Here is a 27,318-nt window from a genome sequence, read left to right as displayed (position 1 = left end):
CAAGTACTATTTTCCTTGCTGCTTTTTGTATTCTTTCAATCCTTCGTTTTATGTGATGACCATACCAAAGCTGCATATTCCAGCCTCAGGTGAATCGCTGATACAATCAACTTTTTCATCATCTCTTCATCCAGATAAGTAAATGCAATTCTTATGTTTCTCAAAAGGTTATAAGTATCTCGGGTGATCTTGATTATATATGTGATTTTCCGGCAAAAGGTTATCTGAAAACAGTACCCCTAAATCTTTCTCTTCTTCAGTTTTACTAATCCAATTGTTCACCATTCTGTATTTCCCTGTTTGTCTCTTTGTACTCTCTCCAAATCCCATTACTTTACATTTCTTCACATTAAACAGCATTTCCCACCTTTGACTCAGTCAGACATCTTATCAAGGAGTTTGCAGCTGTTTACAGTCTTCCTCTTTTTTCACTTTCCTTAGCGTCATCGGTAAACAGTCTTATATAACTGTCAATTCCTTCTATCGTATCACTTCCATATACCAAAAACATGATTTACACAAAAACTGACCTGTTTGTCACTTCCCTGTATAGTCTATTTAAGGCACTGACTGCATCCAGTGTGTGTTGCTCCAGAAGAAGTCAACTTTGGTGAAATGTTCAATAAACTGAGTCCCCATTCTGCATTACGTTTTTATACAGGTAGGCAAGTTACTAAAGCCAGTGGTGCATATTGGTGTTAATATAAAAAAAAAGGAGAGTGGAAAGGTTACAAGAGGATGAGAAAAAGGCAGAGTATAAGAGAGAAGTGGAGGAACGATTGGGCAAATATGAAATGGAGCAGATGGAAGACGTCGAAGGTGTGTGTAGGATATTTACAGAAGAAATATGTGCAGCATGTGATGTGGTGTGTGGAAGGAAGAGAAGACGGAGGGGGGTGCAAGGAACAGCGTGGTGGACTGAAGAGGTGAAACAGGCTGTGGCACAAAAGAAGAAAGCATACAATGAATGGATGAGAAATAGGGGCATGGAAGAAGTTGAGAGGCGGAAGAGAGAGTTATATGCAGAAAGAAAGAGAGGTGAAAAGATTAGTAAGAGAGTAAGAAGAGAGTGGATGAGGAATTTGGAAGGAATTTGAGTGTAAAGTGGAGGGACTGTAAGAAAATGTTCTGGAAAGAGGTGAAAAGAGTAAGACAGGGTGGAAGTGAAGTTAGCAGGGGTGTGAAAGATAAAAATGGTAATTACTAATGCAGAAGGGAGAAAAAGTGAGCAGATGGAGAGAACACTTTAAGGAACTTTAAGGAATTGTTGAACACAGAGGATAGAAGTAATGTGAGTATAAGTGGCTGGGGAATGGCTGGGAGAAGGAGGGAGATGAGAAGACAGGAAGAAATCAGTAGGATAGAAGTTGTGGAAGCAATGAAGAAAGTTAAATCGGGGAAAGCCCAAGGAATTGATGGAGTGTGTGGTGAAATGCTGAAGCATGGGGGAGAGATAGTAGTAGAATGGATGTGGAAGATGTGCAGATTGGCCTGGGAGGAAGGTAGAGTCCCGAAGGATTGGAAGTCAGGTATAATCATCCCCTTGTACAAAGGAAAAGGGGAAAAAGAAGTGTGTGGTAAACATAGGGGCATTTGTCTTCTTAGTATAATAGGAAAAGTGTATGGTAGGATACTTATTGACAGAGTTAGAGAAAGAACAGAGAAAGTAGTTGGAGAAGAACAGGGAGGCTTTAGGAAGGGAAGAGGTTGTGTAGATCAGATATTCATTCTTAGATCTCTAGTGGAAAAGTTTCTAGAGAAGGGAAAGAAGTTCTATGCGGCTTTCACGGATTTGGAGAAAGCACATGACAGGGTGGATAGACAAGGATTGTGGAAAGTGTTAAGAATATATGGAGTAGATGGGAAGTTGTTGAATGCTGTGAAGAGTATGTATGACGGTGTGAAGGCTGCAGTGCGTGTGGATGGTGAACTAAGTGAATTTTTCTCTTTGAAAGTTGGGTTGAAACAGGGATGTGTCATGTCTCCATGGTTGTTCAATCTGTATATGGATGGGGTAATAAAAGAGGTACAAGGTAGGGTAGTGGATGTTGGAGTGGCCGTGGTGAGAGAGGATAGTGTTTGGAAACTCCCTGTACTGTTGTTTGCAGATGATACTGTGTTGTTGAGTGAAGACGAAGGGGAGCTGCAAGGCTTGGTGGATGAGTTTGGGAGAGTGTGTAAGAAACGGAATCTAAAGGTGAATGAAGGGAAGAGTAAAGTGATGGTCTTTGAGAGAGGTGAAGTCAGTGAATATACAGCGAGGTTGGATAGTGAGGAACTGGAAAATGTGAGTACGTTTAAGTACTTGGGTAGTGTGATGAGTAAGGATGGAGGTTTGGAGGGTGAAGTGCTTGAAAGGGTACAGCAGGGAAGAAAGGTTGCTGGTTCTTTGAAAGCAGTGATAAGAAACAGGGAAGTTAGCACGGAAGTGAAAAAGTTACTACATGACAGTATTGTGATACCAACTCTAACGTACGGAAGTGAAGCTTGGACGTTGTTGGAAGGACACAAGTCAAGAGTGAGAGCAGTGGAAATGAGTTATTTAAGAGGAGCCTGTGGAGTCACATGGAGAGACAGGCTGACGAATGAGGATATAAAGGAGCGTTGTGGTGTGGATGTGATAGGAAGCGTTAGGAGGAACACACTGAGGTGGTTTGGCCATGTCGAGAGGATGGAGGGTGAAAGACTGACGAAGAGAGTGTATGTAAGTGAGGTGGAGGGGGGAAGAGGGAGGGGGAGGCCGAGGATGAGATGGAGGGATGGGGTGGAGAGATATATGAAAGAGGGGGGTGTGAGTTGGGAGCAGGGCAGTGAAATGGCGGGGGACAGGGCGACTTGGAGGCGATTTGTTTGTGGCCACCCCAAACGGGATTGAGGCGTCTGGCAATAGATAGAATAGATAAAAAAAAAAAAAATAACTACAAGGCACTCAGAGAGTGCATACCTCTGCCAATGCCATCGCAGGTTCCGGATCCAGACCGAGATCCACCCTAAAAGGTAATCAAGTCTTCTTTGGCTCATGGCCCACCCTTCTGCAAAATTTCATTGAAATTCACTGAGAACTTATATAGATAAAGTGTGGACAAACAAACAAAAAACTCCTGGATCCTGATGATGATCCACATCACCACCAAAATCTAATGATTGTTCCTTGGGCCACATCCTATCCCTCCAAAAAATCTCAGCATAATCCGTTCATAACTTTCTAAGGAATCCTGCTAACAGACAAACAGTCAAACAAACCAACACGTGCAAAAACACAACCTCCTTGGCAGAGGTAATTACAATAAAGAACTAGAAAGCACTCAGAGGGCACATAACTCTGCCAATGCTACTGCCATCGAAAAAGGATCCGGATCTGCCCCAAAATTAATCAGTTCGTTCTTGGTCTATGGGGCATGTTTTCTCAGAATTTCATTGAAATTCATTGAGAACTTTTAGGGATATTGTGTAGGATACTACAGACCCAGCCCAAATATTGATAATTTCTTCCTTGGCCCATGGCCCACCCTTCCACAAAATTTCATGAAAATCCATCAATAACTTTTTGAGTATTCCCAGATCCATATTTGCCCCCAAATTTAATCAATTCTTTCTTGGTCCAAGGCACATGTTTCCACAAAATTTCACTGAAATTCAATGAGAACTTTTGGAGATCTTGTACAGGATACTCTGGACCCAAATCTAGCCCAAAATTTAATTATTTATTCCTTGGACCATGGTCCAACTTTCCATAAAATTTCATCAAAATCCGTTCATAACTTTTGAGTAATCCTGCTAACATACATACAGGCAGACAGAAAAAAAAAAAAAAGTGGGGTAAAACACAATCTCCTTGGTGGATGTAATAAATGAAAATAAATAAATGAACAATAAATAAAAAATAAAATAAATAGTAACATGACGAGTGTTGTTCTCGGTACTTCACCTCAGTCAAACATGGAGGCAATTTGTTTTATGGCCACCCCTTATGGGATAAAGGCATCTGGCAATAGTTAGACAGAAGACAGAGTCTGGCTAAGCAGACTAATCAACCAAAGGTAAGCACCTGCTACTATGGAGCAGTCCCTTAGGTATGGTAACGTACATACACCACACTGGGGGTTGATGCCCCCTTATTTGGTGGACAGCACTTAGCCAGGGTCAAACCAGGATTCTTGCCATGATGCGGAGCAGGGAAATATCAGGTTTGGCTCTGAAGTGGATGCCACAGCTACTTTACTTCATCAATGATACACAATGCCACCACATGTAGTTAATCATCAGCACCACAAGAAGAATTTAAGATATACAGTACTTATTTCACAGAAAGGTACAACTTCTTCCAAGGGAAATCTATTACAGGAAATGAATGTCTATGGATTTTATGATCTTAAAATACAGAAAGTAACTTTCATCATCATCATCAATCGACACTGTCCTCTTTCTTAAACACACATACACACACACACACACACACAGAGGCTGGTATGTACTGTATATTGGATATTTACATAGTTACTGAATGAAAGAAAATTAATAATTTATGAATGGAGAGTATCAAAGTAAGAAATTCTCAAAGACCTTGGTGGCCCAAGTACTGTAACTCTTCCATTATAATATCTAATGCATATTACATCCAGTATGGTATTTGTTGCTTCTTGTTACTGTATCATACAAGTTTCATCTTTGGGGCTGATACAAGAATATTAGAGGCAAGAATTACAAATGAATGAGTCAATGACCGACCGATCAAATACAGCTGACAAAAAGATGGAAGTATGTCAGGCTTTACTCTTCTCTTATGGTTTCTTCCTCCTATTCCTGAAACTTTCCCACCTCACTGAAATTAATGGAAGTTAAGGAAGAGATACAGTTACATACACAGCTAGCTAGTGATACTATGATTTCATATTTCAATTTTATGCTCTGCTTAGGACTGAGAGATCTGAAGGTAAGAGGTTCAGTGAGGAAGGTAGGCAGTAACAGCTAATGACCACGTGTATATCCAACAGCAACTGACCATGTGTATATCTGTAGCTCATTTGGGGGAACATTGCCTCGACGGTACTCTGTGAGGGCATTGTGACGTCCAGTGGAGCAGAACACCCGCAGCAACAGTGGGCAAGTCTGAAGCACAACACATAACATTACCACACCACAGATTATTTCTCTCCTAACCTGGAAGAAGTTATGTGACATTAGTAAGAATAATATAAAAAAAATACCATCACAATGAAAGATTGCTGATGTTTTTTTCCTAACCCCTTCACCCTGAAAGATCTGGTGGTGGCAAGAATAAATGGAGAGCTATCACTTGCACAGAAAAAATTACTGAAAACTGTTTAAGCCTTTCACAAAAAGGGCTCTCCCATACAGTAAGCTGAATACTGGAATACTTCAAGGATGAAATACATTACATAACCCACTTGCCTCACTGACTATGGCAAGTAAAGTTTGAACTACTTTTAACTTTCTATATCATATGGAATTTTCGGTTTTGCAACTGTTCAACAGTCATATTTCATCAAATTAGGAAGGTTTCCTTTTTGGGAATTTGGGACAGCATTTGCACCAGTGATTTTATAAACAGTAATCTCTCCAATATCCGAAGTAATAGAGCCACAGGCAGGTCCGGATAATGGTCCTGTCCGGATATTGGGCCCCAGCTTATGGACTTGTACTTATGGACCCTAACTCAGAGAAACACCTATACAACTCCCTCTGGACATGCACAGCACCTATTTAAGACCCAAATCACTCCAGTAAGGCACAAAAAAGACTGAAATAAATGCAAAAGAAGCATAAAATGAGGTTTTTGAGGTAGGTTCATACAATATTCAACATTCTGGGTACTTACAAATCCCTGGCTCCTGGACTAGTAGTTATGGACCCTAACCTAGCCTAACACAGAAAAACACTTCCTACTGCACATGCATAGCTCCTAACACCCTATTCACACCAATAAAGGACATTAAAGAGTGAAATGAGGTGTTTGAGGTAAGTACAGTATGGAAAAAAGTACAGTATGAAACATTCTGCCTACTTACAGCAACTCCATGGCCATCTCGATGAATAACCGCCTCCTCTCGGACTCTGACAGTAAGAAGGATTTCCTGAAGCACTTGCAGTACACAGTTCATGAAGTCTTGCACTGAACTTAGTCAATCGCACTCAGAAGTCCGTTCTCTTCACAGTGAGCACTCTTGTCTAACTTATGCTCCATTATAACTTACTAAGTATTGCACTCTGCACTTTAACTTTTCCCACTCTTCTAACCATTTTCTAAAGCAAAAACAAACAAGTCTATTTACGTTAAATTTAGTTCAAAAATTGCCTTTTCACTCACAACTGTAAATCCTTAACACAACGCACCGTTTTTTTCACTGCACAACACTGTAAATTCCCGTGTAGTCTAGTGGAGAAGTTCTTGCTGTTTATTCACTGTCAGAGTCCAAGAGTATAACTGGCAGGTGACCTAGGGGTGCGTCGCTGGGTCGTGGTGATGGCGTACCCACTGCAGACGACTCTGAAGACAGACGCAAACTCACGTTGAGCGGTGACTCCACCGTGGCTGATGTGCTGGGCTGTGGCTCGGAGCATGAGGGCCTGTCTTGGGGAGGCAATGGAGTGCAGCCAGGGCTGGGCACAGCAGGGGTCACAGGCCTGAAAAAACTGTCAATCGTTGACTGATGCAAGGAACGACGATTCTGACAACTGATGATGCGCTTGCCTGAAAGCACGCACTTCCTCCACAAGTCCCAAGGGCCCCATCTCACATCGTCGCCAGGCGTACGTAGACGTGCATGGAAGTCATCCACATCAAAACCTAGGAAATTGTACTCCACATCCGTTCCGAGAAGCAGACGAGACCAACCATGTTCTAGAGTCTTGACAGGGACTTCCTTCCATGCACTGGGCCACTTGTAGACTGCAGATTTGATGTTGTAGTGGCGAAGGTTTTCCAAAGTCCGCTGGCCTCGCATGTCCCGTCCCTCCCTGCGCTCGTCCTCGTCCTCGAGAACAGCCATCACCTCGTCCAGGAACTTCCGGCGGTATAGGCGCTTTGTTGCCACACTCCTTGGTCCATTGGTTGGATGAGAGCAGTCGTATTAGGTGGCAGAAACATGCACCTAATGCGGCCAATCTCAGCCACCAAGTCCCTGTCGCACGGGTGGGCAGATGCATTGTCGAGGAGAAGGAGGGCCTTTACCTGGTCGCGCGGGATTCCCTGTGTCGTCGTCTGGTAATGTATGACCTCCTTGACGAAGTGGCGGTGGAACCAGTCTTTGAAGATCTGGGCTATAAACCATGCCTTCAAAGAATGGTACCAGACGACAGGAAGGACATCCATCACTCCACGAAGACACCGAGGCTGCTTTGCACGGCCAACAATAATGGGATTAAGCCGGTGCACGCCGTTAGCATTGGCACAACACAAAGCAGATATCTGTTGCTTGGAGAGCTTGCGGCCAGGTACACGCTTCTCCATCTCCTCGGCTAGTGTTCGCTGGCAAAGAGCAATAGAATATACCAGTTTCGTCAGCATTGTAGACTTGACCGAGAGTGAGGCCCTCCCTGTCGATCAAGCCCTTCACCTTGTGCCGAAACTTGTCAACTCCATCCTCGTTAGCGTCCAAAGCTTCGCCATGAGCTTTACAGTTGGTAAGGCCATGCCGTAACTTGAACGCGAAGAGCCAACCCTCGGATGCCTTGAAGTCTAGGGCATGGTGAAGCCTGGCGAACTTCTCAGCAGCAGCCTTCAGCTCCATACCACGTACCATCACACCAGCGCACGTTGCTGTCAATACCAAATCAACGTGGAGCAGTCGACTTCAGCAAACTTGGGAGTAAACATCACCTTCCTCTCCACGTTGCGTTTGTTTCTCGACAAGAAGTCAGCCGTGTACTGCATGAGTTTGTCTCGGGATCTCTTGATATCGAACAAAGTAGATCGGGCCAGGTTGAACTCGCGGAGGATGCGGGAAGAAGACCACCCCGCATCTACTTTCTCCAGTATCTCCCGTTTCTTCTCCAGAGTCAACACCACTCTCTTCCTCTTCTCAGGTGGCGGGGCCATCATCACACACACTAATAAGAGGCACGAGAGCAGCAGGAGTGCCTGCAGCAGGTAAGGCACCAGCACAAAAGCGAGCACGTGGGCAGCCGTGACGACGAGAGTTCACTCGCAACGAGAGACAAGAGGAAAGTGGTGAGGATGCAGGGGCGCTCTAGCGGACGTCGGAGGAATGGCACACCACAAGAAAGCTGTCCTGCGCCCCGTGCACGAAAGTTCAAATTACGGGCAGGAATTTTTTTTTTTTTTTTGAATATTGGATCCCGGGACGATTATGTCCGGTTAGTGGGGATGTTCGGATATTGGGCGTTCGGATATTAGAGGAATTACTGTATATATATATATATGTGCAGTTGGCAGCGCATGAGAATAATCTCAAGGTCGTGAGTTAGCCAACGGCCATACCACGTTGAGTACACCGCTTCCTGTCCGATCAGCGAAGTTAAGCAACGTTGGGTCTGGTTAGTACTTGGATGGGTGACTGAGTGGGAACACCAGATGCTGTTGGCATCCCTACGTGTCAAGTGGGGTTGGTGGAGGATTAGTGCCACTCCCTGTAAAACAATTAACTCTAAGCCCCTGGCCATCCCGTTTGGGATACATGGCGTCTGGCAATGAATGAATGAATATATATATATATATATATATATATATATTACACAGTAATCCCTGTACTTTCCTGACGCCCACTTTCCTGACATCCCCACTTACCGGATATTGTGGGCCTGGACCTTCGGAACCCAAAAATGGCCAAAAAAAGAAAAAAATCCCCCCAAAATCATAATTTTTTCCCACCCGTAATTTGAAATTGCCGCGTGGCACCGAACAGCTGTTACACCACGGACCCTCACCCCATCCTTCCTCCCCCACTCCCCTGTCAGGATTGCCATTTGGTATTTTTCATTACCAAATGTGGGCCAATTTGGTCCTGAAATATTCGTTTGGTAATGAATCAGAGTAATGCATTACCAAATGGATTTTTCACATGTATTAGGAAACACAGGATGGAGATGGTGGATTGTTTGCTCTCTCTGATTAATCTAATGTACATAGCATGAAAATAATCAACATGCTGTTAACTATAAGAGTGATTACATGTACAGTATTTCCACTTGTATACAGTAATCACTCTAATATCCGGACGCCCACTAACCGAACATCCCCACTACCCGGACCTTATCGTCCTGGGATCCAACATTCCCAAAATGGTCCGAAACGCCCCCCCCCCAAAAAAAAACGATTTTTTTTCCCGTCTGTAATATGAACTTGCCGCGCACGCCGCGGGAGAGCATTGTTTTGGTGCGTCATTCCTCCGACGTCTGATAGAGCGCCGCTGCATCCTCCCCACTTCCCGCCTGTCTCTCACCGCGACTGGACCCACACTCTTCGCAACGGCTGCCCACGTGCTCGCTTTTGTGGTGGTGCCGTACCTGCTGCAGGGCCTCCTGCTGCTCTCGGGCCTCCTCTTAGTGTGTACGATGATGGCCCCGCCACCTGAGAAAAGGAAGAGAGTGGTGTTGACTCTGGAAAAGAAGAGGGAGATATTGGAGAAAGTTGATGCGGGTTGGTCTTCCCGCATTCTCCGCGAGTACAACCTGGCCCGGTCGACTTTGTTCGATATCAAACGTTCCCAAGACAAACTCATGCAGTACACGGCTGACTTCTCGTCGCGAAGCAAACGCAACGTGGAAAGGAAGGTTATGTTTACCCCCAAGTTTGCAGAAATCGACCGATCCACATTGATTTGGTACCGACAGCAACGTGCAGCTGGTGTAATGGTACGTGGAATGGAGCTGAAGGCTGCTGCTGAGAAGTTCGCAAGGCTTCACGACGCCCTAGACTTCAAGGCATCCGAGGGTTGGCTCTTCGCGTTCAAGTTGCGACATGGCCTTACTAACCGTAAAGCACATGGCGAAGCATTGGATGCTAACGAGGATGGAGTTGACGAGTTTCGGCACAAGGTGAAAGGCTTGATCGACAGGGAGGGCCTAACTCTCGGTCAAGTCTACAATGCTGACAAAACTGGCCTATTCTATCGCTCGCTGCCAACGAACACTCTCGCCGAGGAGACGGAGAAGCGTGTACCTGGCCGCAAGCTTTCCAAGGAACGTATATCCGCTTTGCGTTATGCCAGTGCTAACGGCATGCACCGGCTTAAGCCCGTTGCTGTTGGCCGTGCAAAGCAGCCTTGGTGCATTCATGGGGTGAAGGATGTCCTTCCTGTCGTCTGGTACCATTCTTTGAAAGCATGGTTCACAGCTGTGATTTTCAAAGACTGGTTTCACCGTCACTTCGTCAAGGAGGTCATCCATTACCAGACGAAGACACTGGGAATCCCTCGCGACCAGGTAAAGGCTCTCTTTCTGCTCGACAATACACCTGCCCACCCGTGCGACAAGGACTTGGTTGCTGAGAATGGCCGTATTAGGTGCATGTTTCTGCCACCTAATACAACTGCTCTCATTCAACCCATGGACCAAGGAGTGATCGTGGCAACAAAGCGCCTGTACCGTCAGAAGTTCCTGGACGAGGTGATGGTTGTTCTCGAGGACGAGGACGAGCACAGGGAAGGACGTGACACATGAGGCAAGCGGACTTTGGAAAACCTTCGCCGCTACAACATCAAGTCTGCGCTGTACAACTGGGCTAGTGCATGGAAGGAAGTTCCTGTGAAAACTCTTGAAAATGGTTGGTCTCGTCTGCTTCTCGGAACGGATGTGGAGTACGATTTTCTAGGGTTTGACATGGATGACTTCCATGCACGGCTACGTACGCACGGCGACAATGTTGATGTGGACGATGTTCATGAGTGGTTGGACGACGACGAGGGCGATCCTGGGTATCAGACGTTGTCTGATATCGAGATCGCGTCTTCGGTTGCTGGTGTCAGTCCCGAACTTGAAGATTCCGACGACAAAGGCGACGATGACGCGGACTCCTCTCAGCAGGACACTACTCCAGCCATCCCCAAGCTGAGCGCACTCCGGGAACATCTAGAGTTCGTCCTAGACTACCTGGAACACCCGGACTGCGACAGGGAGATAGGGCCCTTGGGACTCGTGGAGGAAGTGAGTGCTTTCAGGCAGCGCATCATCAATCGCCAGAATCGTCGGTCCTTGCGTCAGTCAACGATTGACAGTTTTTTCAGGCCCGTGACCCCCGCTGTGCCAAGCCCTGGCTCCACTCCGTTGCCTCCCCAAGACAGGCCCTCATGCTCCAAGCCACAGCCCAGCACATCAGCCACGGTGGAGTCACCGCTCGACGTGAGTTTGCAGCTTTCCTCAGAGTCCTCTGCAGTGGGTACGCCATCACCACGACCCAGCGATGCACCCCTTGGTCGCCTGCCAGTGATACTCTTGGACTCTGACAGTGAATAAACAGCAAGAACTTCTCCACTAGACCACATGGGAATTTTGAGTGTTGTGGAGTGAAAAAAATGGTGTGTTGTGTTAAGGTTTTCGAGTTGAGAGAAAAGACTCAGTGGAAACTAAATTTAACGTAAATAAACTTCTTTGTTTTGGCTTTGGAAATTTTGAAAAGATTGGGAAAAGTTAATGTGCAACACTAAATTGAAATGGAACATTATTTGGACTAAAGTGAACACTGTGAAGAGAACGGACTTCTGTGCGTTAATGACTAGGTTCAGTGCAAGACTTCAGGAAGAGTGTACTGCAAGTGCTTCAGGAAATCGTTCTTACTGTCAGAGTCCGAGAGGAGGCGGTTATTCATCGAGGTGGCCAGGGACTTGCTGTAAGTAGCCAGAATGTTTCATACTGTACGTTTTTCCATACTATACTTACCAGAATGTTTCATACCGTACTTTTTCCATACTATACTTACCTCATGCATGTGCAGTAGGAATGTGTTTTTCTGAGTTAGGCTAGGTTAGGGTCCATAAGTACCAGAATGTTTATTAATGTATGAACATACTTCTAAACCCTCATTTTATGTTTCTTTTGCATTTATTTCAGTCATTTATGTGTCTTATTGATGTGATTTGGGTGTTAAATAAGTGCTATGCATGTCCAGAGGGAGTTGTATAGGTGTTTCTCTGAGTTAGGGTCCATAAGTACAAGTCCATAAGCTGGGGCCCAATATCCGGACAAAACCAATAACCGGACCTACCAATGGCTCTATTACGTTGGATATTGGAGTGATTACTGTATATATAATTAGTGAAGAATAAATGTTAGCTTTACGAATTTGGTAATGAAGAGTTAAATTTGGTAATGAAAACTGAGGAGTTTGGTAATGTGGCCATTGCGATCTGGCAACTCTGTTTCCCCCTCACCAACACCCAAACAGTTATTGCCTAACTTCGATCACGAGTGGACTTCGATCGCGAGTGATAGCTTATCGTAATGGAAGCCACAGGTGCTTATTTTTTTGTGAATAAACAGTGAATAAACTGCAATACCTCGCCACTAGACCACACAGGAATTTACAGTGTCGTGCAGTGTTAAGAAATTAGAAATTAGAGTGCAAAGGATTAACTGTGGAGTGCAAACCTGGCAGTTGAAACTGGCCTGATGCAATTAACAATGTGCAGCGTTAAACAGTTATAACTCACAGTGCAAAGAATTACAGTAAATGCAGCACAACCCAGGATTACTGTACGTGCTTCAAGAGCATTTTCACCACTACCAAAACCTTACAAAAGGCGGCCACAAACGTGCTGTAAGTATGGCTGAGGTACAGTCACTTCTAATTCCTCATTCTTTGGTTTCTTTTCATTTACATCATGCTTTATGTCCATTATTGGTGTGAAAAGGGTCTTAAATAGGTTTAAAAAGATGCTATGCATGTCTGGTAGGGAGCTACTTAAGGTGGCTTTCAAAGTTAGGTTAGGGTCCATAAGTACCAGTCCAGCAGGCAGGGGCCCACTATCCGGACGGGACCACTTTCCGGACATGCCTTTGGCTCTATTACATCGGATAGTGGAGGGATTACTGAATATATAGAAATATATATATATATATATATATATTCCCTCTAATATCCAAACGCCCAATATCCGAACATCCCCACTAACCGGAGATAATCCTCCTGGGATCCAATATTCCCAAAATGGTCCGAAAACCGCAAAAAAGAAAGAAAAAAAATTTTCCCCGCCCATAAATTGAACTTGGCACATGGGGCGCGGGACAGCTTTGTTGTAGCGCATCATTCCTCCGATGTCCACTAGAGCGCCCCTGCATCCTCCCCACTTTCCGCCTGTCTCTCATCGTTAGTGCACGCACATCGTCATGGCTGCCCACGTGCTCGCTGTTGTGGGGTGCCTTACCTGCTGCAGGCACTCCTGTTGCTCTCGTGCCTCTTATTAGTGTGTGTGATGATGGCCCTACCGCCTGAGAACAGGAAGAGAGTGGTGTTGACTCTGGAGAAGAAATGGGAGATATTGGAGAAAGTAGATGCGGGGTGGTCTTCTTCCCGCATCCTCCACAAGTTCAACCTGGCTCGATCTACTCTGTTTGATATTAAGAGATCCCAAGACAAACTCATGCAGTACACGGATGACTTCTCGTCGAGAAGCAAACGCAACGTGGAGAGGAAGGTGATGTTTACTCCCAAGTTTGCTGAAGTCGACCGCTCCACGTTGATTTGGTATCGACAGCAACGTGCTGCTGGTGTGATGGTATGTGGTATGGAGCTGAAGGCTGCTGTTGAGAAGTTCGCCAGGCTTCATCATGCCCTAGACTTCAAGGCATCCGAGGGCTGGCTCTTCGTGTTCAAGTTACGGCATGGCCTTACCAACTGTAAAGCTCATGGCGAAGCTTTGGACGCTAACGAGGATGGAGTTGACGAGTTTCGGCACAAGGTGAAGGGCTTGATCGACAGGGAGGGCTTCACTCTCGGTCAAGTCTACAATGCTGACAAAACTGGTTTATTCTATCGCTCTTTGCCAACGAACACTCTAGCCGAGGAGACAGAGAAGCGTGTACCTGGCCGCACGCTCTCCAAGCAACGGATATCTGCTTTGTGTTGTGCCAATGCTAACGGCATGCACCAGCTTAAGCCCGTTATTGTTGGCCGTGCAAAGCAGCCTCGGTGTCTTCGTGGAGTGATGGATGTCCTTCCTGTCGTCTGGTACCATTCCTTGAAGGCATGGTTCACAGCCCACATCTTCAAAGACTGGTTCCACCGCCATTTCGCCAAGGAGGTCATACATTACCAGACGAAGACACTGGGAATCCCGCGCGACCAGGTAAAGGCCCTCCTTCTCCTCGACAATGCACCTGCCCACCTGTGCGACAAGGACTTGGTGGCTGAGAATGGCTGCATTAGGTGCATGTTTCTGCCACCTAATACGACTGCTCTCATCCAACCAATGGACCAAGGAGAGATCATGGCAACAAAGCGCCTATACAGAAGGAAGTTCCTGGACGAGGTGATGGCTGTTCTCGAGGACGAGGACGAGCGCAGGGAGGGACGGGACACGCGAGGCCAGCGGACTTTGGAAAACCTTCGCCGCTTCAACATCAAGTCTGCAATCTACAACTGGGCCAGTGCATGGAAGGAAGTCCCTGTCAAGACTCTAGAAAATGGTTGGTCTCGTCTACTTCTCGGAACGGATGTGGAGTACGATTTCCTAGGTTTTGACGTGGATGACTTCCATGCACATCTACGTATGCATGGCGACGATGTTGACGTGGACGATGTGCGTGAGTGGTTGGATGATGATGAGGGCGATCCTGGGTATCAGACCTTGTTTGGTATCGAGATCGCATCTTCAGTTGCAGGTGTCAGTACCCAGCTTGATGATTCTGACGAGGACGGCGACGATGATGCGACTCCTCTCAGCATGACACTACTCCAGCCATCCCCAAGCTGAGCGCACTCCGGGAACACCTAGAGTTCGTTCTTGACTACCTGGAACACCTGGACTGCAACAGGGAGATGGGGCCTCTAGGACTTGTGGGGGAAGTGCGTGCTTTCAGGCGCGCATCATCAATCATCAGAATCGTCGTTCCTTGCGTCAATCAACGACTGACAGTTTTTTCAGGCCCGTGACCCCCGCTGTGCCCAGCCCTGGTTCCACTCCGTTGCCTCCCCAAGACAGGCCCTCATGCTCTGAGCCACACCCCAGCACATCAGCCATGGTGGAGTCACCGCTCGACGTGAGTTTGCGTCTGTCTTCAGAGTCGTCTGCAGTGGGTACGCCATCACCACGACCCAGCGACGCACCCCTAGGTCACCTGCCAGTGATACTCTTGGACTCTGACAGTGAATAGACACCAAGAACTGCTCCAATAGACCACACATGAATTTACAGTGTTGTGCAGTGAAAAAAACAGTGCATTGTGTTAAGGATTTACAGTTGTGAGTGAAAAGACAATTTTTGAACCAAATAGAATTGTGTGTTTTTGCTTCAGAAAATGGTTAGAAGAGTGAGAAAAGTTAAAGTGCAGAGTGCAACACTTAGTAAGTTACAATGGAGCACAAGTTAGACAAGAGTGCGCACTGTGAAGAAAACGGACTTCTGAGTGCGAATGACTAAGTTCAATGCAAGACTTCATGAACAGTGTACTGCAAGTGCTTCAGGAAATCCTTCTTACTGTCAGAGTCCGAGAGGAGGCGGTTACTCATCGAGATGGCCATGGACTTGCTGTAAGTAGGCAGAATGTTTCATACTGTACTTTATTGTATTTTCCATACTATACTTACCTCAAACACCTCATTTCACTCTTTCATGTCCCTTATTGATGTGAATATGCTGTGTCTTAGGTGCTATGCATGTGCAGTAGGAAGGTGTTTTTCTGAGTTAGGCTAGGTTAGGGTCCATAACTACCAGTCCAGGAGCCAGGGACTTGTAAGTACCCAGAATGTTGAATATTGTATGAACCTACCTCAAAAACCTCATTTTATGCTTCTTTTGCATTTATTTGTCTTTTATGTGCCTTACTGGTGTGATTTGAGTCTTAAATAGGTGCTATGCATGTCCAGAGGGAGTTGTATAGGTGTTTCTCTGAGTTAGGGTCCATAAGTACAAGTCCATAAGCTGGGGCCCAATATCCTGACAGGACCATTATCTGGACCTGCTTATGGCTCTATTACGTCGGATATTGGAGAGATTATTTATATATACATATATATATATATATATATATATATATATATATATATTTGTGGTAGGTGGTGGTAACCACCATCCACTCACTTGATGTAGCGCTGCCTGCTTCTTGCTTCATCTTTATCATACTTTTTCTGTGTCTGCCCTCCTGTCTTCCCGTTCTCCCATCTTTCCTGTCACTTTTTATTACTCGTCTTTCCTTTTCAGGTGGCTTTGCATTGAGTGACAAGTCTAATGATTTCCTGTTAGCCAGGAAATATTGGATGGTAACCATATAACCAACCTATACGTGTTCCCTACGTGTCAACAAGTTGGTTGGTGGAGGGTTAGTGTCCCTCCTCGTAGAACAACTAACTCAAAGACATATGGCCACCCCTGATGGGATTACGGCGTCTGGCTAGAGATATATATATATATCCATCCATCATCCATTCCTACGTTGCCCCACGAGGAGCGTACATGCCCGGGGCAAGGCAAGTTGGTCCTGGCATTTAAGATGAGAGTGACCAGTCTCACTCATCCAAGTGGCATTCCCTGAGCAATAAACCCCAACCACCTCTTGGATATCAACCTTCACCAGCTCAATCCGACTGGAGCGCCGCAATTACCCACTAAACCACCAGGCGCCATATGGTTATAAGGTTTCCTGGTGTACAGGAAACCATTTGGCTTGCCACTCAGTGCAGAATCACCCATAGGCAGAAGAAACAGGAAAGAATGAAGGAAAGAAAGACAAAAGAGGGAGTGTAAAGTTACCCATATGCAGATGGACGAGGAAAGACCATCACCTTTCTCATTATATCTCTGTGTCTGCACTCCTCTCTTCCACCTTCTCCCTTTCCTCTCTGTTACTTTTTATTATTCTGCACCTAAGACAGCTTTACACTGAGGGACAGGCCACATGATTTCCTGTAACCCGAACCATTTACAACACCGGATGGTAACCATATACAATAGACCCTCGTTAAACAATGACCTGGTATGCAACGATCTATTGTTTAAATGATAATGAAAATGTCAGGAAATTTTTCTCCATACATTATGCTCACCATTACATGTTCACTGTTTGTACCATCCACCTCATAAGTAGTAACCCCAAGCAATGTACATTCAGCATATACGGTACATAGAAAACTTTGCAGTTTACATGGTTACACAAGCAGTGATCATCATTCAAAATACAGGCAAGTGATGTAGCAGTCATGGGATAATAACAACACCCCTCTTGGTATCCGTCCCCATTCCTCAACCCTTCCCTTCCAAATGACTAACCACTCACCATTGGAGTGATAATAACGACATATAAGTTGACATCTATCTATCTACCTATTGCCAGACGCTTTAACCCCGCAAGGGGTGGCCACAGACAAATCGCCTCCCTGTCGCCTTGTTCCCCGCCATTTCACTGCCCTCTCCATCCCTCCACTTCATCCTTGGACTCTCCCTCCCTCCACCTCACTCACATACACTCTCCACATCAAGTCTCTCGCTCTCCATCCTCTCCACGTGGCCATACTGACATGCTATGACAATGTTATAAATGGAGAGAGAGAGAGAGAGAGAGAGAAACTAGGTAGCCCTTATGAGAGCTGCACATATACCAAAACTGTCTGTGGTGGCTTGTGTAAATTGTCTCAGCAAGTGATAAGACAGCAAGGGACACAGATTTCTTGTGTGCATCCTCTTTTACTGAATTTTGCTTTTATTGTTTCATTTATAACCACTGGATGAGGAGGAAATGGAAAATATGAGTGCATTTAACCTGCTGTGTGCCAGCAGACTTTGGACCCTCATGGAGCCGTGGAGCCGGCCAATTTTCAACTTTTTTTTTTTTTGCTAGATAGGTTAGAAATCATGAGAAAACATGGAGAACAACCATAAAAGTACCCACAGGAGCCATTTAGGTCAATTTTGAGGTCGATTCTCCCTGCACAGGCGGCTGAAAACTTCAGAGTAACGCCAATAGACTTTATCGGCCCCTGCCAACACCCACTGAGTTGAGGTAGATCTTCATTTTCTTCACTGGCTGCTATGCTATTTGAGCCAATGACACTTTAGTTGGGTATACAGATAATACAGGAAGTGGGTACAGATGCAGGAAGGGTGCATGCATGTCCATGCAGTCAACTCCCGCCAAATTTGAAAATTCGTGTGTTGACGTCCGTTACAATTGCAGACCGAACAGGTATGGCTCCGGCACTGTCTGCAGACATAGGCACCGCCATACCTGTATGGCTCCAGCACTCGGCGGGTTAAGTACTCGGGTAGTGTGATGAGTAAGGATGGAACTTTAGAGGGTGAAGTGCTTGAAAGGGTACAACAAGGAAGAAAGGTTGCTGGTTCCTTGAAAGCAGTGATAAGAAACAGGGAAGAAACATGAAGTGAAAAAGTTAGTATATGACAGTACTGGAATACCAACTCTACTGTAAGGAAGTGAAGCTTGGACCTTGTTGGAGGGAGAGAAGCCAAGAGTGAAAGCAATGGAAATGAGTTATTTGAGAAGAGAACATGGCGTCTCATGGAGAGACAGACATACAAATGAGGAAGTGAAGGAGTGTTGTGGTGTGGATGTGAGAGGAAACGTTAGGAGAAACACATTGAGGTGGTCTGGACAAGTGGAGAGTATGGAGAGTGAGAGACTGATGAGGAGGGTGCATATGAGTGAGGTGGAGGGGGGGAGAGGGAGGGGAAGGCCAAGGATGAGATGAAGGGATGGAGTGGAGAGGTATATGAGAGAGGGGCTTGTGAGCTGGAAGTAGGGCAGTGAAATGACGGGGGACAGGATGACATGGAAGCGATTTGTTTGTGGCCACCCCTTATGGGACAGAGGTGTCTGGCAATAGATATGGTAGATAGACAGAAGTCCAAACGGGCACCACACTTGCACAACACCAGTACGCAGTATACCTCACATTCAAATTGCTGCTTAATTCTTATTTTTTCCTCTCCTTTCCCACATGCCTACTTTTTATGAACATTTAACCCATGGACTGCAAGCCACAGCTCAGGCTGGGTAGCGTCGCATTGCGAGCCACAGCTCAGGCTGTGCTGGCCGTGCATCACCATAATCAATTTGACCCCTACGCAAACTTATGCATGACGCTACGCAAAGACGGAGAGAGAGAGAGAGATTTTTTTCTTTTCGGCAGATGATGCCCTGGATGTTTATCTTCAAGTTTATAATAAGCAAAAACATTTTTTTTTTCATTTTTTCACTACTCCTGTACGTAAACTTACACATGGCCCTACACAAAGACGAAGAGAGGGAGATTATTTTCTTTTCACCAGACGATGTCCTCGATGTTTATCTTCAAGTTTATAATAAACAAAACTAAAAAGGAAAAAAAAAAAAATTCCTTCGTTTTTTGCGCACCACGAGGTGTGATAAAAAAAAGGTAAATGTGCAATCCACGGGTTAATGATTCTGAGTAAGACTATTAAGCTGCAAAACAGTGTCAAGGTAATAACATTCTTTCACACAGAATCTGGCAAAACAATGAAAGAAATCCTCAATAAAAGTCATTTTAAAGAGTCTTCCGCCCATTTCCGATATCCTGATATCGGCAGTAAATAGTGGTATCAGTTCTGTATCAGAAAAAATGCAAGTATCGGCAATGCAGTAGTCCCTCATTTATCTGGACGCTGGACCTTGGCTCTATTAAACCATTATCCGAATTTACCTGCTATTATCCGGACGTAAAAGTCCCCAAGAACTTCGGCCAGCCAGCCAACATGTTCAAACATTTGGTATTGTGGGCAGGCTCGAGCTGTGAGCGGAATGTAGGCTATAACCAACAACCAGAGCTAAAATATCCGTCTGCCCGAGTACTGAATGGTCAAAGTCGCATGCTCGTCCTATCACTCCCAACGAGCCTCCAGCACCCAAATACAGTAATCTGTCTACAACCCGATGTATTAGAGCCAAAGGCATGTCCGGAAAGTGCTCCCGTCCGGAAAGTAGGCCCCTAGCTCCTGAACTGGTACTTAAGGACCCTAACCCAGCCTAACTTTGAAAGCCACCTCAATAACTCCCTACCAGACATACATGGCTCCTATTTAAACCTATTTAAGACTCTATTCACACCAATAATGGACGTAAAGCATGAAATAAATGAAAAGGAACCAAAAAAGAGGAATCAGAAGTGACTGTACCTCAGCCAGGGTTTTCTTAGGTTTTGGCAGTGGTGAAAATGCTCTAGAAGCTCGTACAGTAATCCAGTGTTGTGCTGCACTTAGTTCTTTGCACTGTGAGTTATAACTGTTTAACACTGCACATTGTTCTTAACACACCAGTTTCAACCCCCAATTTGCACTCCAGTTAATCCTTTGCACTCTAAATTCTAATTTCTTAACACTGCACAACACTGTAAATTCCCGTGTGGTCTACTGGTGAGGTATTGCAGTTTATTCACGGTTTATTCACAAAAAATGAGCACGTGTGGCTGCCACTGCGGTAGGCATCTACTCGCCATCAAAGTTAGGCAGTAGCTGTTGGAGTGGTGACATGGAAACAGAGCTGCCAGATCTCAACGGCCACATTACCAAACTCCTCAATTTTCATTACCAAATTTAACTTTTCATTACCAAATTCGTAAAGCTAGCATTTATTCTTCACTAATTATATATACAAGTGGAAATACATGTAATCACTCTTCTCACAATTAACAGCATGTTGATTATTTTCACATTATGTTGACTAGCAGATTAATGAGAAAGAGCAAACAATCCACCATCTCCATCCTGTGTATCCTCATACATGTGAAAAATCCGTTTGGTAATGAATTATTCTGATTCATTACCAAACGAATTTTTCATTACCAAATTGGCCCACATTTGGTAATGAAAAATACCAAATGGCAACCCTGACAGGGGAGGGGGGAGTGGGGAGGAAGGAAGGGGTGAAGGGGCCATGGTGTAAACCAGCTGTTCGATGCGTGGCAATTTTAAATTACGGGTGGGAAAAAATTCGGATTTTGGGAGGATTTTTTTTCTTTTTTTGGTTATTTTTGGGTTCCGAAGGTCCAATGTCCGGTAAGAGAGGTGTCCGGAAAGTACAGGGATTACTGTAATACAACTGTAATCCACAAGCGGTCAAAACTTCTGTCCACATCCCCACCGAATGTCCAAAGTCGCGTGGCCACCGGGCCAAGTCTTTCATAACTGCTACCAAGTCTGTAACACAGACCACAAGCCACAAGTACATGTTCGGTGACAGCAGCCATCCGCCTCTCAATCGAACGTCCAAAGTCACCTGGTCACTGGGAGTTGAATTTCCGAATGGCAACCGGGCATGTAGTACTGTATATACTGACCGCAAGCCACAAGCAAATGTTTGGTAAAAGTGCCTGTCCACCTCTACACCGAATGAGAGAAGTCCCTCAGCCTCCGGGATTAGTGTGGAAACTCCCCACCATGCGCACCTGTCTGCTTCCCTACTGAATGGTGAGAGTCGCCTGGCAGGCAGCATTAGTCATACACTGCCTGAGGTGATGATGTACTGGCCATCCACTGCTGTCATCATGTGATAACCTTTGCCTAGGCAAACGGAAGTAAACTTTAAATGCAGATGTCAGTTTGATGTATTTTGCTTCCTCTGTGCTCGGATGCAAGCGTAGGGTGCGAACTGATTGGCGGCCTACAACCCCAAACCTCAGTTCCTGCCTTTGTCTCGCCCATGAGTGGTAACACTTGTAAGTATGGCTGTGAATGCAGTTCCTTTTGTGGTGGTCCCCCACCTTCTTCAGGTTGTGGTCCTCCTCTGCTGCATTCTTGTGTGTGTGTGACGATTGCCCAACCACCACCTGACAAGCAGAACAGGAAGGTTTTGACTCTGGAGAAGTGTGAGATATTGGGCACGGTTTCGTAGGTTGCCACAGGACGCATACTGCAGGAATATGATCTAGCCCGTTCAACACTGTTCGATATCAAGAAATCACAGGACAAGCTTATGCAGTACGGACAGGGCTTCAGTGAAAGAACAGGTAGGGGCGACCTAGTCATGGCCCAGGCCAGGCACACCATCATCAACCAGTCGACACTGATGTAGTTTCGCAAGCAACGTGCTGCCGGTGAGCTAGTGCGTAGGACCAAAGTGAAGGCTGCAGCCGAGAAGTTTGCATGCCTGCACAACATAGACTTCAAGGCTTCCGAAGGATGGATCTTTCACTTCAAGCTTTGCCATGGACTTAATAGCCGTTAGGCACATGGAGAGGCCTTGGACGCAGCAGCAGAGGAAGTAGACCTGTTTTGCCAGAAAGTTCAGCGCCTGATCGAGGATGAGGGCCTTGCCCTTGGTCAAGTCTATAAAGCTGATGAAACTGGTTTATTCTACCGTTCATTACCAACAGCACCCTGGCAGAGGAGACAGAGAAGACTGTGCCTGTTTGGACATAATCCAAACAATATGTCTCTCTTTCATGCTATGCCAATGCTAATGGGATGCGCCGCCTCAAACCCGTTGTTGTTGGATGTGCAATACAACCATGCTGTCTCCGTGGGTTGATAGATAGCCTGCCTATTGTGTGGTACCAATCTGTGTAGGCCTGGTTTACTGCCAAGATCTTCAGAGACTGGTTCCACAGACACTTCATCAAGGAGGTTATCTGTTATCAAATGGAGGTCCTTGGTATCACTCGCGACCAGGTGAAGACACTCCTGCTCCTGGACAATGCATCCTTGCATTCATCTAAGAAGGATTTGGTTGCTGATGAAAGGTGGCTTAGATGCACATTTCTGCCACCTAATACAACTGTTCTGATTCAACCAGTGGACTAGGGTATCATGGCTGCCATGAGACTGTACCAGTGGAGGTTCCTGACCGAGGTGATGGTGATGTTGGAGGACAAGGACGGGGCTGAGGACACATATGGGGAGCAGACCTTGCAGAATCTTCAGAGTTACAACCTGAAGTCTGCAGTGTTCAAGTGGGCGAATGCGTGGAAGGAATTCTCAGTGAAAACCCTCACAAGCAGTTGGTCTCGTCTCCTTCAGGGAACTGAAGCTGAACACAACTTTGAGGGGTTTGACGTGGATGATTTCCACTGCCGTCTTCGAACAGCAGGTGAGAAGGTGGACATCGACAAAGTAAGGGACTGACTGGACGACGACGAAGGTGATCCCGGTTATCAGACCTCGTCTGATGAGGAGATAGCCGTTGCTGTCTCTGCAGGCACGAAAGAGGACAGCGAGACTGATAAGGACGAGGATGAGGACCCTGACTCACAACTCATTCCCTCCCTAATCTCAGTGCCCTTCGTGCCAATCTGGAGGGGGTACTGAAGTACTCTGAGCACCCGCACTGTGAGTTGGTGCTGCTCAGCCTGGCGATGGAGCTGCGGGCAGTCCAGGACGCTGTCATCCTTTGGCAGAATCGTCAGTCCTATCGTCAGACCAGGATCGACTCATTCTTCAAGCCTGTGACCCCCACAAGTGTCAGCCCATTCTCACCACCACCCCACCACCAGCTCGTTTCCCACCTTCACCATTGGACCCGCATCCAAGCACATCGACAATCGCTGAGTCTCCTTTGGATGTAAGTTTTTATCTGTCTTCCGAGTCTCCTGAGGCAGGTAGGGCACCATCACTGCACTGCACGTCACTGCTCATTGCCCAGCTCCAGCAGCTACAGGAGGAGGAAGAGAAGGAGTTCTTCCACCATTGCTGAGTGTGAAGGTTAGCCACTAGACCACATGGGACAACTGTACATCTGCTGGAGGTGTGCAGGTTACAAAGCCTGTCTGCGGTGTCCTAGGTGGTAAGTATCCCAACTGAATGTTTTTTGGCAGGAAACTTTAGTTTTTTTTTCACAGTTTTCATGGTGTTAAAATTTATTTAGGATATTCCCAGGTGTGCTCTGATGTCAAAATATGACAGATTGACCTGAAAACAGTGCGAAAATTAGGAGAGGTACTGTACACACAGTACCGTAGAGGTAGGGTATTTTTTGGTTTTCAGTGTTTTCTTGGCATTAAAATTTATTTTGGATATTCCTATATGTGTTCTGATGTCAAAATATGGCAGAATGACCAAAAAAGACTGCCAATATTAGTACGGGTACTGCATATACAGTAGTATAAACTGTAGATAGGGTGTTTTTTGAGTGATTTTTCTATTTGAAGGTTGGATTGTAACAGAGATGTGTCATGTCACTGAGACTGTTCAATCTGTATATGGATGGGGTTATAAATGAGATACAAGGTAGGGCAGTAGATGTTGGAGCAGCCCTAATGAGTGAGGACAGTGTTTGGAAACTCCCCTCCCTGTACTTTTGTTTGCAGATGATAAGGTGTTGTTAAGTGAAGACGAAGGAGAGCTGCAAGGCTTGGTGAATGCGTCCGGGAGAGTGTGTAAGAAACTGAATTTAATGGTGAATGTTGCGAAGAGTAAAGTTATGATCTTTGAGAGAAATCTATCTATCTATCTATTGCCAGACGCCTCAATCCCATTTGGGGTGGCCACAAACAAATCGCCTCCAAGTCACCCTGTCCCCCGCCATTTCACTGCCCTGTTCCCAACTCACACCCCCCTCTCTCATAAACCTCTCCACCCCATCCTTCCATCTCATCCTTGGCCTCCCCCTCCCTCTTCCCCCCTCCACCTCACTCACATTCACTCTCTTCATCAGTCTTTCACCCTCCATCCTCTCCACATGGCCAAACCACCTCAGTGTGTTCCTCCTCACGCTTCCTGTCACATCCACATCCACACCACAACGCTCCTTTATATCCTCATTCGTCAGCCTGTCTCTCCATGTGACTCCACAGGCTCCTCTTAAATAACTCATTTCCACTGCTCTCACTCTTGACTTGTGTCCTTCCAACAACGTCCAAGCTTCACTTCCATACATTAGAGTTGGTATCACAATACTGTCATATAGTAACTTTTTCACTTCCATGCTCACTTCCCTGTTTCTTATCACTGCTTTCAAAGAACCAGCAATCTTTCTTCCCTCCTGTACCCTTTCAAGCACTTCACCCTCCAAACCTCCATCCTTACTCATCACACTACCCAAGTATTTGAACGTACTCACATTTTCCAATTCCTCACCATCCAACCTCGCTGTACATTCACTGACTTCACATCTCTCAAAGACCATCACTTTACTCTTCCCTACATTCACCTTTAGATTCCGTTTCTTACACACTCTCCCAAACTCATCCACCAAGCCTTGCAGCTCCCCTTCGTCTTCACACAACAACACAGTATCATCTGCAAACAACAGTACAGGGAGTTTCCAAACACTATCCTCTCTCACCACGGCCACTCCAACATCCACTACCCTACCTTGTACCTCTTTTATTACCCATTCCATGTACAGATTGAGCATCCATGGAGACATGACACATCCCTGTTTCAACCCAACTTTCAAAGAGAAAAATTCACTTAGTTCACCATTCACACGCACTGCAGCCTTCGCACCATCATACATACTCTTCACAGCATTCAACAACTTCCCATCTACTCCATATATTCTTAACACTTTCCACAATCCTTGTCTATCCACCCTGTCATATGCTTTCTCCAAATCCATGAAAGCCGCATACAACTTCTTTCCCTTCTCTAGAAACTTTTCCACTAAAGATCTAAGAATGAATATCTGATCTACACAACCTCTTCCCTTCCTAAAGCCTCCCTGTTCTTCTCCAACTAATTTATCTGTTCTTTCTCTAACTCTGTCAATAAGTATCCTACCATACACTTTTCCTATTATACTAAGAAGACAAATGCCCCTATGATTACCACACACTTCTTTTTCCCCTTTTCCTTTGTACAAGGGAATAATTATACCTGACTTCCAATCCTCCGGGACTCTACCTTCCTCCCAGGCCAATCTGCACATCTTCCACATCCATTCTACTACTATCTCTCCCCCATGCTTCAGCATTTCACCACACACTCCATCAATTCCTGGGGCTTTCCCCAATTTAACTTTCTTCATTGCTTCCACAACTTCTATCCTACTGATTTTTTCCTGTCTTCTCACCTCCCTCCTTCTCCCAGCCATTCCCCAGCCACTTATACTCGCATTACTTCCAACCTCTATGTTCAACAATTCGAGAGAAATGAAGTCTGTAAATGCACAGTGAGGTTGGATGAGGAGGAAATGGAAAATGTGAGTGCATTTAAGTACTTGGGTAGTGTGATAAGTAAGAATGGAAGTTTAGAGGGTGAAGTGCTTGAAAGGGTGCAACAAGGAAAAAGGTTGTTGATTCTTTGAAAGCAGTGATAAGAAACAGGGAAGTGAGTATTGAAATGAAAAAGTTACTGCATGACAGTATTGTTATACCAACTCTAACATATGGAAGTGGAACTTGGACCTCGTTGGAGGGACATAAGTAAAGAGTGAGAGCAGTGGAAATAAGCGATTTGAGAGAAGCATGTGGAGTCACATGGAGAAACAGACTGACAAATGAGGAAGTGAAGGATCATTGTGGTGTGGATGTGTATGTGACAAAATGCATTAGGAGAAACACAATGAGGTTGTTTGGCCACATGCAGAAGATGGAAAGGAAGAGACTGACGAGGAGAGTGTATGTGAGTGAGGTGGAGGGGAGACGGAGGGGTAGCCCAAGGATGAGATGGAGGGATGGAGTGGAGAGGTATATGAGAAAGGGGTGTGTGAGCTGGGAGCAGGGCAGTGAAATGGCGTGGGACAGGGCGACAAGGAGGCAATTTTTTTCTGGCCACCCCTTACGGGATTAGGGCGTCCGGCAACAGATACATATTTTTTATTTTGCATGGTTTTCTTGGTGTTAAAAATTATATTGGATACTCCTACGTGTGTTCTGATGTCAAAATGTCAGAATGACCAAAAAAGACTGCCAAAATTAGAAGGGGTGCTGCACATTCAGTAGTGTATCAGTAGGGTGTTTTTAGGTTTTCAGTGGTTTGCATGGTGTTTAGCATTACTTTGGATATTCCGAGATGTGTTTCGACGTCTACATATGCCTGAATGACTGAAAACACTGCCAAAGTAAGCAGAGGTAGCTACTGTACAAATGGGTAAGGTACAGGTTGGAGGTTGGGTATACAGTAGGTAGGATCAGGGTATAGTAGGGGGGATATTGTTCATTATCCAGACAATGTCATTACTGTACCTGGACATGCCTTTGGCTCTATTACATAAAAAAATTGACGAACTACTGTATATTGGTTCAGAGAATCACATCAGTTACAGCAGGCATAGACTGGG

The 27,318-nt window shown here is 45.6% G+C and overlaps 1 protein-coding gene and 1 non-coding gene across 2 annotated transcripts in view; one reads left to right on the top strand and one right to left on the bottom strand.

Moving 5' to 3' along the window:
- The window catches only part of Bin1 (histone deacetylase complex subunit SAP18), a 153,962-nt gene that overhangs the window by 111,644 nt on the left and 15,000 nt on the right, over nt 1-27,318 (bottom strand). Inside the window, exon 2 of the mRNA XM_080276418.1 lies at nt 5,003-5,109. Coding sequence (XP_080132544.1) covers nt 5,003-5,109 — 107 coding nt within the window. The remainder of the gene's footprint in view (nt 1-5,002; nt 5,110-27,318) is intronic.
- On the top strand, nt 8,448-8,566 carry LOC145405190 (5S ribosomal RNA). Its single transcript, XR_013898291.1, has one exon. It is a non-coding gene; the product is annotated as a 5S ribosomal RNA (ribosomal RNA).

The sequence above is a fragment of the Coenobita brevimanus genome, chromosome 65 (assembly GCF_032717465.1).
Source record: "Coenobita brevimanus isolate Jiangsu-jjx chromosome 65, ASM3271746v2, whole genome shotgun sequence".
Taxonomy (NCBI): Eukaryota; Metazoa; Arthropoda; class Malacostraca; order Decapoda; family Coenobitidae; genus Coenobita; species Coenobita brevimanus.
This window is presented reverse-complemented; position numbering and strand designations above follow the sequence as displayed.